Raw genomic sequence first — 13703 nt, forward strand, 5'->3', positions numbered from 1 at the left:
ACCGAAGGGTGCTTGTACGGGAAAGCTTCGTCCTCGTCCATTGCGTCAACCTCATCTTCTCGCGAAGGGTGATGCTGATCTCGATGTTGTACACAAAGTACTCGAGAGCGTCGACGTACTGAGGCAACGGTATCAGTTCGAACCGCTCCGAGCACACGTCGCCGTTCGTAGCCTGGTGGTCGCTCCCGCATAGTTGGACCCGTTTCGCTGGCTGATGGAGGGCGCCCCACGTCAGGATCAAACCACGAGTCGTTAACTACAGCGACGCACCGCAACCTGCGATACCATGGACAGCGAGCTGGCAAGATCTGGTTGTGGAGCACTTCACGCAAGGCCTGATTGGACTCTTGGCGTCGCTCGAGCTCCTCGCGCTCGTTCGAATTCTCCGTGCGCTTCACGTAGAGCTCCAATCTGTGCCACCTCGTCCAACAGCGCAACAATTTGATCAACAACACTCAAACCGTCGTCTGCAGCATCTCCTGCGGAGGAGTCTCTTCATGCTAAGGTAGACTCGTGTATTGTACTGCCTGTCACTGGCCAATGTCTGCACGCTCAGCGGCGGCCAACATGCTGGCGGAGACGCTCTCCAGGCCGTTGCGGATCCGCTCGGCGACGAACTTTGGCACGTGGATGTGCGACTTGCGCAGCCGCAGCGACCACCAGCGACTAAACACGATGAGCGGCTTGCCGTCCTTGTCCGAGTGCTGGGACACCGAAATGATGACCGTCACGTCCTGCCGCACGCGCGTGGCCGGCTTGTACGGGTACAGCTCGTCCTCGTCGATCGGGTCGTTGATGGAGAAACCGATCTCGTCGTTTTCCGGTCCTGCAGGCCGGTACTCTGCAAACGCGGCGTTGTTCGTATCCATTTGCACTATATTTGCGATCGTGGTCACAAATCGGTGTTGCGCAACAGGTTGAATTCGAGAAAATTGCGGCTCGTCGTTTTCGCGAATAGTGATGTCGCCGTCCACCTCGGACATGCTAATCTCCATGTTGGCTACAAATGCCTCCACGGTGTCGAACACGCGCTTGACGCTGCGCGCTTCGGGCAGCGGGACGATTTCGAACCGCTCGGAGCAAATGTCCCCGTTCACTGCAACGAACTTCCGCTGCTCGCAAAAGTCGAGCGTGACGTCCATGTAGCGCAACATTTCCATCATGAACTCGTACGCGCAACTCAGCCGTTGCGCTCTCATCTCCATTAGCGCTAATTTACGCTTCACCGGGTCTTTGCTCAGCTTCGTGGGCGTGTCGAACGGCCCCGCGCTCTTTTCGCGCTGCGCAAAACCAAACAAATTAGCGCGAATTTGTTTACGAGTTTTGCACACGTACGAAATGGTGCGACATAATGGACGACGCGCCTGCGAACACCCGCCGCTGGGCGTGCAACATCTCGCGCAGCATTTGTTGGTCTGCTGGCGGCGTTGCAGCGCCTCGCGCGGGCGGAGGACGTCGGCGCGCTTGGCCAGCTCCTGCACCTGCAACTCGAGCTGTTTGCGCTCTTCCTCTAGTCGGTCCATCTCCTCCTGCACACGCAAACGCATACATCGTGAATACATTCGCATCGCTGCAAAAGCTGCGCGTGTTGCACCTTGCGCCGGTAGTACGTGGGCACTTTCTTGCGCTTGGCATGTTTGCGCTTGGTCGCATTCGAGTTGCGCTCATCGCTTGAATCCTCGCTCTCCATCGTGCAACTGGGGGGAGAACAATCACTGGATTGAGATTATGAGCGAGCCGGACCGGACCGGACCGCGAGTTTTAATTCGAGCATCACCCGATGAGTGCGGCTAGGCCGACTGTTTACGATCGCGTGCAAATGGGCCGCAGCGCAACAAAGTGCTCTTGCTTTCAGTATGGTGCTCTCTGCCGATTCCCCAATCGTCCACGTGAGCTCTTGACGACTTGCAAACACTTCCGAAATCGCGCAACTTCCAGCATGGCGCCAGATACGCTCGTGCAGGTCATGCCGTCCTTACCGACAGGACGTCGCTATCTCTCCCACCCGAAAGTGCAAATAACCTCATCCCCCGAGGCCAAGGCACCGCAAGAACAAGACATTTTCCTCCGCGGCCTGCACAAACCGCAACGCAAACCTCTCCAGCCTGCAACGGTTCGTAAACCCCGGTTGCAGAGCTAAGATCCTGGGCACACTAACCATCCTATCCCAACGCAGCACGAGCTACGCGCTCTTCGTGCCGACGCCGCAGCAATGGAAGCCCAGCTGTCCTCTTTGTGCGCCAAGTGGCATCACGTCCTGCCAGATCCTGCAGTCCGAGAAAAAGCCTGTGCAGCAGCCAAGGCCAAGTGGGTCGCCGCGCAGGCCGAGCAGGTCAACCGTTCGCTCAAGGACCAGGTCCTGCAGCAGCAGCTCTACTTGGCCTCCTTGCAACACCTCCTGACCCAGTCGCCATTCCTGGCCCCTTCCAGGTCGAAAGAGCTCTTCGAGGGCCTGCACAGCTTCTCGGTCCTGTCCGAGACCTTGTCCTTGGCGCAGCGCACCAGCCACCTGCAGGCCCAGTGCGAACTGGGGGTGCGGCTCGTGCCGGCGCTCATGAACCGCTTCGCGCGGCAGCATTTGGCCAGCGCGACGGTCTGCAACCCCTTCTCGCACACGAGCGTCATGGCGGACGGCCACTTCACGTACGTGTCCAACCTGCTGCTGTGTCGCATCCCGCACCGGTCGCTGGAGACTGTCGTGGTCGCTGCAATGCACTACTTCCAGAACCTCCCGACCGAGTTGAGGAGCCATTTGGGGGTGCACTGCAACCTCGACCTGATGCAGGATCTGGGCGACGCGCGGGCCTACTCACAGATGAGATACCGGAACGGCGCAAAATTTAGCGCCGCGAGCAACACGACGTTGGTGGCGCGCATCACGCCCGCGTCGGCGGTTGTGGTGGCCGATTTCGTGGACCAGGACGCTCGCTACCCAGTCGACCGGACGGCCGAGGGGTTTGTGGATCTGGACTCGTGTCTATCGTACGTTGTTGCCTTTGTCAGGACGTGGCTTTATCTTCAAGATCTGACAAGTTTGTTTGCTTGTGCAGGTTGTTAATGACGCCGGAGACGGACCCTGCGACTGGGCAGGAGCACGTGCTGGTGCAGCGTCTGAGCGTGAATCGGTACAAGCTCCCGCCGACGTCGCCCAGATTGCACGACGAGATCCGGTCCACGCTGCCGTGGTTTAACGGCGACCTGTTCATGGAAGTCGTGTGCCGCCAGCTAGAGCAGAGGAGGGCGCTCCCGTCCTGCTGACGAGGCAGTCGCAGCCTGTGTAGATTAGTGTCGTTCGAGATGAGACCACAAATTCAGGTCGTTAAATTATTCTATGACGAGTCTTGCTTGGCCTCTGTGGCCAATCTGCCTTCCAACGGGCACGTTTACTACGGGACTAATACACGACATCACGAACTACGTTGAGCTGGGACTCGTCGCGGCAGTACTGGACGCCGGAGCCACCTCTTCCTCTTTGACGGGGCCTGTCTTCCGCTTTTTGGCGCTCCTGTCCTCCTCTTCCTGCAGCACCTTCTTGTCCTCGGGCTCCGACCGAACGCTTTCACTCCCAGTGACCGACGACTGGTCGTCGTTGCTCATGTTCATATACGCGTCACTGAGCATGGCCATGTGGAAGTCGCCGTTGAAGTACGAGAGCAGCTTGTTGAGCTCCCGGTGGATCACGGGCGAGTTGGGCGGCAGGTTGTACCGGTGCACACGCAGTCGGCGCATGAGCACGACCGGCTCCTGCGTCTCCGGGTCCTTGACGCGCGCAATGGTGAGCGCCATGCAAATGTCGATCCGCAGCCCCGACCTCGACGACGGCGGCACCAATGGCACGCCGTCGCTGCCGACCTGCACCTCTTGCGCCTCCTTCCGAGCAGCGTCCGCGCCCTCTTCATCGTCCTCATCCACGAAGTCCGTCACAATGACGGCCAGATCTTCGCTCACGAGTTTGCCGCTCCACGCGCGATTCGTGTGCGCGCCACGCATCTCGCCGTCCTGCCGCTCCACGCGCGCGTAGTAGGTAGACGCCCCCAGTTCGACCTCATGCTGCGGGAAACACAACAGCAACCGGTCAGCACGACGAGAGCAAAGACACAAGACAAGACCGCAGCAGGCACGAACAGTACCGTCGGTACCTTGACTTCGAGCAGCACGCCAAGGCGGCGTTCAAGCTCGATCGAGGTGTTTTTCAGGTTGTCGACCATGGTCTGGAAGATGCGCGCGATGGAGGCGTCGGCCGGCACCTTGCACACGAACACGTTGGACACGAGCGTGCCGCACACGCCGCTGTCGGCCCCGTCCGGAGCACCCAGCGGCGAGCTGATCGTCGTGGCCGCCGTGCTCGTCCTTGAGAAGGGTAGCACGGGCGACGTGAGCGGCACGAACTCGCGCGTGAAGTTGTCGACGAGCTCCGGGGCCAGCCGCACGCCCAGTTCGAAGCGCGCCTGGAGCTGCTCCTTGCGGCGCTCAGGGTCTGACCCCTCCAGGTGCAGGTAGCCGTGCATGCGGTCGAAGAGTTCTTGACACAGGGCAGAGCGCGCCCAGAGCGGCGCCTCCGTGAGCTTCTGCTGCAGCGCCGAGAAGTAGAGCTGCTGTTGCAGCAGCTCGTCCTTGAGTCGCAAGTTGAGCTGCTCCACGCGGCCCGTGACCGCCTTCTGCTTGGCCGCCGTGCAGGCCGCGAGCAACACGTCGCGCTCGGGCAGCGCGGCCCGCCACTTGGCGCAGAGCGCTGCAAACTGCTCGTCGAGCCGTTGCGCTTCACTGCGCAGCTCCTTGACCTCGTGCTGCAGCAAGAGCAACGGTGAGCAGCGACTCAGTGCAGGACAAATGATGGGAAAGGGTACGCACCGCGGCGGGGATGGCGGGTTTGCGCGTGGGCGGGCCGGAGGTGTTGCGGCCTCTCGTGGTCTTGCGCGAGCCACTTGCAGACGTGAGCACCATGAAGGTATCTCTCGCTGCCGCTTGCTCTGCGGCTCGACTGGTCATTTACACGGGGACGTTGGTTTCGCGTCGCGTCGCAACGTTTCGAGACGGTGGACAAGTTGGTCTGGATGTCGCGACGCTGGCGAAAACCTACGAGGACCAGTTGGTTAATCGCGGATCGGCTGGAAGTGGCGAGTAGCAAGTGGATGATGATGGAGGGCGGCGGTGGACGCCGTATCAGCAGGCCGAAGCTGCAGCCTGCAGGACACGCACGCAGCTGACGAAGCTTTTCGTCTTGTTGTCGGTAGCCACTCGATTTCATCATGTACGCGCGCAGATGTAGAGGCTGCCGCGGAAGGAGCCGATGGGAAGCACGCGGCGGCCAATCCAAGACGACACGATAAATGATGCGTGGAGGGCTCGGTACGGCGGCGGAAGATCCTCAGCAATCACAACGCGAGCTTCCTGCGGTCTCTGCACGAGCTTGGCTCACTTACCGGCCGCCAAGCTTGCAAGAACCACACACGAAAGCGGCGGGAACCATGTTGCTCGAATTTCAAGTCGAAATGGCGCCGCGTCTTACCGATGCTGTAGTCGATTCCAGCCAAACGCAGTCCCTGGTTGCGACGCGGCCTCATTACTGAGAGCCATGTTGCTCGCCCGAGTAAACATGTGCGCTCGTCTGCTGCTTGGGAAACCTGCACCTGCTCGCGCCGTCTCCAGCCGGTGTACACTATTCAAGTGGCTTCGCACCGCACCATCGTTGACCATGATTCATGGTGACCATGATCTGTCGCGCGCTGTTATATTCCGCCGCGATTTGGGGCCCGACCCTCCACGCTCGCCTGCCCGCGGAGGGAGGCAACACGAGCAGCGGATTGCGCCGACGTAGCCGCTCGCGAATGTCATCAGCAGACCCATCCATCTCTTTGCTCGACACTCGTCGTTGGCTGGCAAACAAGTGGTGCCGCCCTAAATTTCAACTCAATGCTCGTGAGTCAAGGAATGAAGCATGAAGCTTTGCAAGGCTCTGCTTCAAGCGTGGCGCTGCTCTAGTTGTCGTGAGAAGACATTGGTGCAAAGGTGACAACTGGCGTGCGTCCTGGCAAACCGACAGCGTGGGTGCTGCGGATTACGCGGCAGCCTCAACGTCGCTACATGTACAAGTCGCAGGGAGGCTGGCCCGCCTCACAACAGGGCAGACTGCCTGGTCCATGGAGCGCATCGGCTGAGCCCGTCCACAGCGAATCAGCGACACAAGATCCGCGCTCAACGACGGCAAAATTACTGCATTTCCTACTTTACACAAAGTCACATGTGCCACCGACTCTCTCATCTACATGTACATGCTCGGGCTCCACTGTGCCCTAGCTGCGCGGGCTCTGCTGGTCCTGGATGTAGCCGCACACGGTAGCCGTGATCAGGTCACCGTTCAGAATGGGGCGGATGATCTCGAGGTCCTCCTTGATTGCGGGGTCATCCGGCAGCATGTTGTAGTGGTAGACGACCACCCACCGCAGCGTCACGGACGTGGTGCTTCCCGTCACGGGGTCCTTACGGGGCGTAATGGTGAGCCCGCAGATGCCGTACTGCGAGGGGCTCGCTCTGGCCATCGGGTGCAGCGGGTCGTCCGTGACGGCGTCAATGTGTACCACACCGTGCGACGGCGTCAGCTCCGAGCACACCACGTTGTTGACGGTGGCCGGCAGCCCCGCGCCGCTAAACGTCGAGCGCCGGTACACGACGGGTGAGTCTACAGCGTTGAGTCGGACGCGCTTGGCGTTGACGTTGAAGTGGCGCTTCATGGACGTCGGGATGCCGTCGAAGTAGGCCAGCACCGCCGGCGTACACCTGCTCGAGGGACGTGTGCGGGATCTCGGACACGAAGACGCTGGAAATGAGCGTGCTGTCCCTGCAGCCGGTAATGTCAATCTGCGACAGCGGGAACACGGGCTTAGCGTTGCCGTCCTGTGCAGCTACGACCTTGTCGACGGCCATCTGCGCGAACCTGTTGACGATCGATGGCAGCGTCGCCAGCGACCGCTCGTTGTGAGCCATGAGCAGCCTCTCTCTCTCGTCTGCGTCACGTCCGAGGTGCGTGTCAAAGTGCAGCGCCTCGAACAACGCCTGGCCACTGGAGTGCAGCGGCGCCTGCAGCACGGCGGCCTGCAGGGTGGCGAAGAGCAGTTGCTGCTGGAGCAGCATCTGCTGCAGCTCGTTGTGCGCCGCCTCGGTCTGCACAGCTCCGTGCTTCTCTCTGGCCGAGCGCTGGGCGATGGCCAGTGTGCGTTGGTCCGGGAGATGCTGGGCCCATTGGCGCTGCAGCACCCGGAGTTGCTCCTCCATCTCGGCCACCTGAGACCGCAAGAGGCGGATCTCGTGGGTGGCTGTGAGCGCAGCTCCGTTGGCTGCTCGAGGTCGTGGCGGTGCTGGTGAGGAGCCCGTGAGCGCGCATATGAGCTCCTCGCTGCTGTCTCGAGGCGGTGACAAGCGGCGGCGCTTCTTGGTGGGCGCGCGGCTGGCGACGGGCTCCGGGCTGGTGCAGTAGGCGGACGATCCCATTTCGGGCAGCGGCGGCATGAGGATCACGGTGGTGGGCTGCGCACTCATGGAACGGGAGATATCCCACCTCGGTTTGAGTTTTGGCTGTGTGAGGAGCTGGAAAATTGCGAACTAAGCCACTTGATTGTTTGGCGGTTTCCGAGATGAGACACAGAGGGAGGTCACGTCCAGACGGGATCTGCTGAATCTGATATTGCGATTGGCAAAGGGAGGGGAAATAATACATCTGCGAGCACGTTTCAGAGGGCGAGATGATTATTTCCTACAAAGGAGACGATGTTTACTGCAGCACTGGTGGCGCGGACACTCATCCTGAGCGAAAGCTCAGGAGATGGAAAATGGCAACCTGGAGATTCTGGGTGGGAGAATGGCAAGGTCTTAGCACAAGTTGTGCTGCAGCTGATCGCAGCGTTGCCGGTAGTAGCGGGCATTCGCATTTTGCCTGCGATATGGTATGTTTTTCAGAGTATTTGCTTGTGCAGTGTAATACCGCATAGGGGTCAGACCGCCGATTACAAAGTCTGTATGGCCGACCGTAACCCCACCACTTCCCCACGTGCTTTTACCGCGCTCGCAATCAGTTTTGCGACGAGCGATGGCCTGGGCAGCCTTGCTTTTTGTATGTAAAAGTCCTACGAAGGGAAAGCCGGAGCTTCGCCGATCATGACAGCTCGATGTTGATGAGATGATTTCCACTGCTCGATCATTGATCGGCGATCAACATCGTGTTGAACATGGGAGCAATCGGGACTCCACGCCTCCAAATTGAAGGCTGTGTATTGGGACAATAAAGCGGTGGACAGCCCTGCCGCGCATTTCTTCCTCGAGAACAGCGTCATCGAACTTATTCAAAGGGTTTGCAATGCAATTTACATGTACGAAGTATTATACTTTCGAAGTAACGCCATACTTGTACTACATGTACGTCGTTCTGCACATGTAAATAGAGACGGCGAAGCCGACAGTCGCTGCCGCTACGCCGTGATTGCGGTGCGATGCTGACGGGCGGGCAACTACTGTATGAGGCGGAATGCACGGACTTGCTTTGTGGGCAAGGCGGATTCGCCGCTCCACGAGCCGCACGACCGCCAGTACATGTACTGTACATTGTACATGTTTACTACGTGCACCAGTCCGTGACTGGCACAGGTTGTCTTTCCCGTTGGACTGCGGTTATTGTACTGGCAAGATGAAACCCAACACCAAAGTTTGAACGACTGTACCTTTTCTTGCACCAGTCAGATTCTGTCACGAAAAACACCATCGAAAAGCTCAGCATCTGGTCTTTAAAGTTAACGCTTCAGCTCGTCTCTATAGTGTGTCTGTCGAAAGCAATACCTAAACGAAAAATGTGCACATCGCGAAAAATGAAAAAAATCGAGGCTATGTTCCAACCGGCTGCTGAGCAGAGGCCTGCGCAACGAAATCTTTCCAAACTCTGACTTAGGATATTTTTCTAATCTAATATCCGACGTTTATGCATATCTACAAGCTGATCACAACTCCTTCGTATTCAGCAAGGGCTTCTCCTACAGCCAACGATGCCAGTTCCTCACGAGTAGGCGCAGGTATGGTTTCTGATGGCGGCCTGTTATCCAAGTAATCTTGCTCTTGCTTTTGTACTTTCTTGTATGCTCCCAGCCACTCCTTTCTTCCGATTGCATTCAGCCCAGCAGAGATCTTCTCGCCCAAGTCTTCGAGCGAAGTTGCAGGGTCCATAGCGATCCGATTTTTAAGTGCACCCCATATCATTTCTATCGGCTGTAATTCTGGGTGATAGGGCGGAGTGAACAACACTTCGTGCCCATGCTTTCGTGCCTCTGTCACTGACTTGTACGTAGTTGGTGGTTTCGCCTAGGTAGAAGCAGCATAACGTTAGTCTTTGATTCAAAGCACTGCAGCCATTGTCCGTACCTGAAGAATTAGTTTGTATAGCTGCTTTTTTGTAGTCATCAACTGAAACTGTGACTCCACGAGAATGCAAGTACCCAACCATTTTAGCCTTGAGAGCTGAGCTCACCGGAGCGCGATACTCGATGACCTTGTGATAAGAGGCGCCATCCATGTGGATTCGGCACTTCCCGTAGTACTGCACAAGTAGGATACACAAACGTTCAAACCATTTCTCAAAGATTTCACCTGTAAAGTTCCCATGGTAGTCGGTGTCTTCGCCTTCCTTTAAATGAGACGGCCAGCAACGAATAGAGCCCTGAACCCATTCCGCGTGCAGCTTGCCGTTTTTCCGTAGCACCGCACCAGCTCCAACAATGCATATCTTTGACCAGCTCCACTTGCCATGTAACGAGGTGCATTCTTCAGCACCCATGACGCTCCAGCAACGTGATTAACGTTGCAGTAGCTTTCGTCGAGATAAATCTCAGTCAACTTAGGGTATAAGCGCGCGTTGAGATTTGACACTTTCTTCTTTAAGTACTCCAAGCGAAAAGCGACGTTGACTTCCGAATCGGCTCTTGGGTCTCTCTTGCGGCCTCGAACGTAGCTCACGTCCATCGATGCCAACTCGCTTCTCACAGTACGGCCTGGAATGGCTACACCTGTCAGACCTAGTAGTTCGGCGCAGATGTGCCTCGATGTCGTTGGCAGCTTCGATAAATTACGGTCTCGTATTATATCGGTGATATAACCGTGCATGTCCTGAACATGGGAGCGTGGAGGGCAACCTCGCTTCGCCGGAGGTGCCGCGAAGTCGGTCTCGCCGTGTTTGTTGTAGTCGGCAACTACGCGCGCAACCATGTCCTCTGAAACCGCAAGACACGCAGCTACACGTTGCCGTACGGGTCGGCCTAAAGGGTCCAGCCGTTGCTGAGCTTCCGCGAGAAAATAGCGGTGAGCCTGCACGATGAGCAGTTTTTCTTCACGAGTTCTATGGACCATGGCGTCTTGAATAATGAAGCGGTGTGGTTGCAAACAGGAAATATATGTTCGACAAGAGCCAACCATTCTTTTCGTGGTCTCGGGGGCCGCAAAGCATTCGTAGCGGCGAAGTAATCGCCGAAAGTGTCGAACAGGTGTTGGGTTTCATCTTGCCAGTACAATAGCTTTGCATCGCCCTCTTTGGAGCAGACGTCAAATCTCGCACAACGGGCTGCCGGCGAGGTCTGCATGGATATGCTTGGGAAAATTGCCTCGGTTGGCGGCGTGCATGCAAATTTTAGCAGGCATACGATGATACAGCTCATGCGCGAGAGCAGCTGCGGGGTCTCGACTTCTTAGACGTACTTAACCGTTGGTAAGAGCGCCCAAGGGAATCTCCAGCTGCGGCATCAGTCGATCTGTCCTCGGCATCTGTCCTCATGTATTACATATTAATACCTAGGACATGAGCGATACGGTACATGTACGGTTGACTGGCACTTTACAGTCCAATGGGCGTCGTCGAGGGTTACGCGATGGTTTGTTGACCTGCTCGATCTGTAAACTATTACCAGTACATTATAACTCGAAAGCTTGACGAGCCGACCATTTACATGTTTCATAGGATGGTATAAGGTGGTCTGCGACGCAGACTGTGAGTGCTGTGTTGCTTATCAATGTCTACAATTGATGTGTACACTGCACTGCGCCAGCAGAATGACAGGCTGTGGCTTGTCACTTCAACATGGCTGCAGCACAGCCTCAAGTGTTTACAAGCTTAAATGCAGCCACAGAATATGCAGCCTGAAAGACACACCCACTGATGTCTAGCGATGTGCAATCCTGTCTATCATAAGTTCGTTTGCTGGTCTTCTGCTGCAGCAGCAGCAGCACGCCATCACTCTATACCAGTTACGACGACAGGGTAAAGTAGAACGAGGGTCTTGCTCCTCGAGTTCGTGCATACCTTTCCAAGGTACATGTACCGAAATTGGTGGGCTCGGCGAAAGGTTGGCACGAGTATTGTCGCTTCTTCTCTACTAAATCCAATGAAAAAGTCCGTGAGTCAGCAATGAAAACCCATGTGAAATTATCTAGCTCCGTGGGCTCCGCTTCTGCTGCAGCTCCTGGATATAACCGCAAACCGAGGCGGTGATCAGGTCGCCGTTTAGAATCGGCCGGATGATTTCTAGGTCCTTCCGGAGTGCCGGGTCATCAGGAAACAGTCTGTAGCGGTACAAGACCACCCACCTCAGCGCCACAGCGACGACCCGACCTGTGACGGGCTCTTTCCGGGGCGTAATTGTGAGCCCAGAGATGCCGTACTCCAGCGGACTGGTTCGAACTGTTGGGTACAACGGGTCGTCCGTGACAGCGTCCATGTGAACCACTCCGTGTGAAGGTGTCAGCTCAGCGCACAGGATGTGGTTCACCGTTGCCGACAATCCAACCCCTTGGAGACTCAATTGCCAGTAGGCTGCGGTGTGTCGGGTCCGTTGAGTCTTGTGCGCGTCGCATCGACACCAAAGTGGCGTTTCATTGTCGCGGGGATGGTATCATGATACGCTAGCACGGCTGCGTACACGTCCTCCAGGGAAGTGTGAGGAATCTCCGACATGAACACGCTGGAGACGAGCGTGTGGTCCTTGCAGCCCGTGATGTCGATCTGAGACACTGGCAGGAACGACTTCTTCACGACACCGTCATCTTGGTACTTCTGCACTTTGTCGACTGCCATTTGTGTAAACTGCTTCATGAGCGATGGCACTGTGGCGAGTGCGCGCTCGTTGTGCGCTGTGAACATTTTGTTGCGCTCCTCTGAGTCGGACCCAAAACGAGTGTCGAAATGCAGCGACTTGAACATGTCGTTGCCGCTTGAGTGTAGTGGGGCACGGGTGATGGCCGCTTGCAGTGTAGCAAACATCAACTGTTGCTGAAGGAACATCTCCTGGAGGTCATTGTGTGCGGCCTCGGTTAGAGCCACCTCGTGCTTCTTTTGAGCCGTAAATTGAGCTGACGCAAAAACGCGCTCGTTGGGCAGTTGTCGTGTCCACTTCGTTTGCAGCCCTGAAGCTCGTCTTCCATGGACGCCACCTGAGCTCGCAGCATTCGAAGCTCGTGCGTGGCAGTGAGCGGGGTTTTGTTGGACACTCTGGGTCTTCCTCGTGGACGCCCAGCCCTTTTAATCGCACAAACAATGTCATCGTTTGTCTGTGGGGGACGCTGTCGCTTCTTGGTGGCTTGAGCTGAAGTCTCTGGGCTGGGGCAGCTCTTGGATCTGAACGACGATTTCTCTTCGGAAAGAGGTGGCATGAAAGTTCTGTTGGTAGGACGGAGATTCATCAAGGTGGTGCAGAACACTTCCGATGTCTTGCTTGCTGGCCTTGGAGGTGTTGCGGGATAGCTCCGAATGTCAAGTGTCGAAGGAACCGATCAGTGGACTTCAGCGGGCAAATTGCAAATTGTACTGGCGGAGTGGACGAAAGGGAAGGTGGCTACCCGCTCGAACACGCTTTGTTCGTCGGCTGTTTTCGCCTTTCCTAGTCTCGACGCGCTCGTGTAAATTCTGCGACACAGGAATCATAGACCCCATGTTTCAGTGCGATTACGGGTTTATTCTTCGTCACCGGTTAAAATGCTTCCACCTGGCACGGTGGCGGTATGGTTTGCAGGCTAACACCCACGTAGCGGGTCCCTTGAAAAGACGCACGAAGCTATCAAGATTCACAGAACAACATCGGCCTACGTAGCGTGCTTACGAACTCGTGCCGTGCCACCAGATGAAATCGGCGATATGTGTGCCAACCTCACTCGCCCAAGCCCTCCACACAGCATAGACGGAGATTCGTAGTTCGTCCAACTCGGAAAACGTAATTTGATTGTGAAGCGACAATGGAGTGACTTCGTTGAAGCTGTCAAACTCCTCCTCGTTTTGCCTGCACCTCTTCGGTGGGCTTTTGCAGCAACACACACAGACACTATTAATAATACTATGCGCTCCGCTACTTTCCTTACGCAAAAGTTGTTGCCTGCAAACAAATCTTGGGATCTTACGCGGGGTAAGTATGCCGTTGCTGACCTCGATTGGACCTGTAGCCCCCAGTGTGGCGCGTTGCATCCTTAGAGTCCAGACGCGAGTAAGCATGCCCTGATCCCTGCATTTGATGTTCATGCTGAAGAGATACATGTACTTGTATTTATGCTCATGATTTCCAAGTGACACGAGCACAGTCTCTGAAAGCTATACTAAGTATCATTCATTACCTGCGTTCTCCAAAACCAAATTCAGATGGCCTGGTTTTGGCAAGAAAGAGTTTGAACAGCAAGAGGCTCCGCGTTTT

At 56.5% G+C, this 13703-nt stretch overlaps 6 protein-coding genes across 6 annotated transcripts; 1 reads left to right on the forward strand and 5 right to left on the reverse strand.

Annotated features, from left to right (window-relative positions):
* Nucleotides 1-530: 530 nt before the first annotated feature.
* Nucleotides 531-1690, reverse strand: KRP23_13936 (uncharacterized protein; the record flags this gene model as incomplete). Its single annotated transcript, XM_067884708.1, has 4 exons — nucleotides 531-1280; nucleotides 1336-1380; nucleotides 1482-1529; nucleotides 1595-1690. 4 exons carry the CDS (start codon nucleotides 1688-1690, stop codon nucleotides 531-533), a joined length of 939 nt encoding a protein of 312 aa, XP_067738092.1.
* A 249-nt stretch (nucleotides 1691-1939) lies between these two features.
* KRP23_13937 (uncharacterized protein) lies at nucleotides 1940-3258 on the forward strand (the record flags this gene model as incomplete). Its single annotated transcript, XM_067884709.1, has 3 exons — nucleotides 1940-2113; nucleotides 2177-2982; nucleotides 3051-3258. 3 exons carry the CDS (start codon nucleotides 1940-1942, stop codon nucleotides 3256-3258), a joined length of 1188 nt encoding a protein of 395 aa, XP_067738093.1.
* A 156-nt stretch (nucleotides 3259-3414) lies between these two features.
* KRP23_13938 (uncharacterized protein) lies at nucleotides 3415-4989 on the reverse strand (the record flags this gene model as incomplete). The annotated part of the gene is made up of 3 exons (XM_067884710.1): nucleotides 3415-4050; nucleotides 4140-4787; nucleotides 4852-4989. 3 exons carry the CDS (start codon nucleotides 4987-4989, stop codon nucleotides 3415-3417), a joined length of 1422 nt encoding a protein of 473 aa, XP_067738094.1.
* A 1304-nt stretch (nucleotides 4990-6293) lies between these two features.
* KRP23_13939 (uncharacterized protein) lies at nucleotides 6294-7536 on the reverse strand (the record flags this gene model as incomplete). The annotated part of the gene is made up of 2 exons (XM_067884712.1): nucleotides 6294-6725; nucleotides 6778-7536. 2 exons carry the CDS (start codon nucleotides 7534-7536, stop codon nucleotides 6294-6296), a joined length of 1191 nt encoding a protein of 396 aa, XP_067738095.1.
* Nucleotides 7537-11456: 3920 nt separating this feature from the next.
* KRP23_13940 (uncharacterized protein) lies at nucleotides 11457-11744 on the reverse strand (the record flags this gene model as incomplete). Its single annotated transcript, XM_067884713.1, has 1 exon — nucleotides 11457-11744. One exon carries the CDS (start codon nucleotides 11742-11744, stop codon nucleotides 11457-11459), a length of 288 nt encoding a protein of 95 aa, XP_067738096.1.
* Nucleotides 11745-11824: 80 nt separating this feature from the next.
* Nucleotides 11825-12226, reverse strand: KRP23_13941 (uncharacterized protein; the record flags this gene model as incomplete). The annotated part of the gene is made up of 1 exon (XM_067884714.1): nucleotides 11825-12226. One exon carries the CDS (start codon nucleotides 12224-12226, stop codon nucleotides 11825-11827), a length of 402 nt encoding a protein of 133 aa, XP_067738097.1.
* Nucleotides 12227-13703: the final 1477 nt, after the last annotated feature.

This window comes from Phytophthora ramorum (genome assembly GCF_020800215.1).
Source record: "Phytophthora ramorum isolate Pr-102 chromosome Unknown Phyram_PR-102_s0019, whole genome shotgun sequence".
NCBI classification, from domain to species: Eukaryota; Oomycota; class Peronosporomycetes; order Peronosporales; family Peronosporaceae; genus Phytophthora; species Phytophthora ramorum.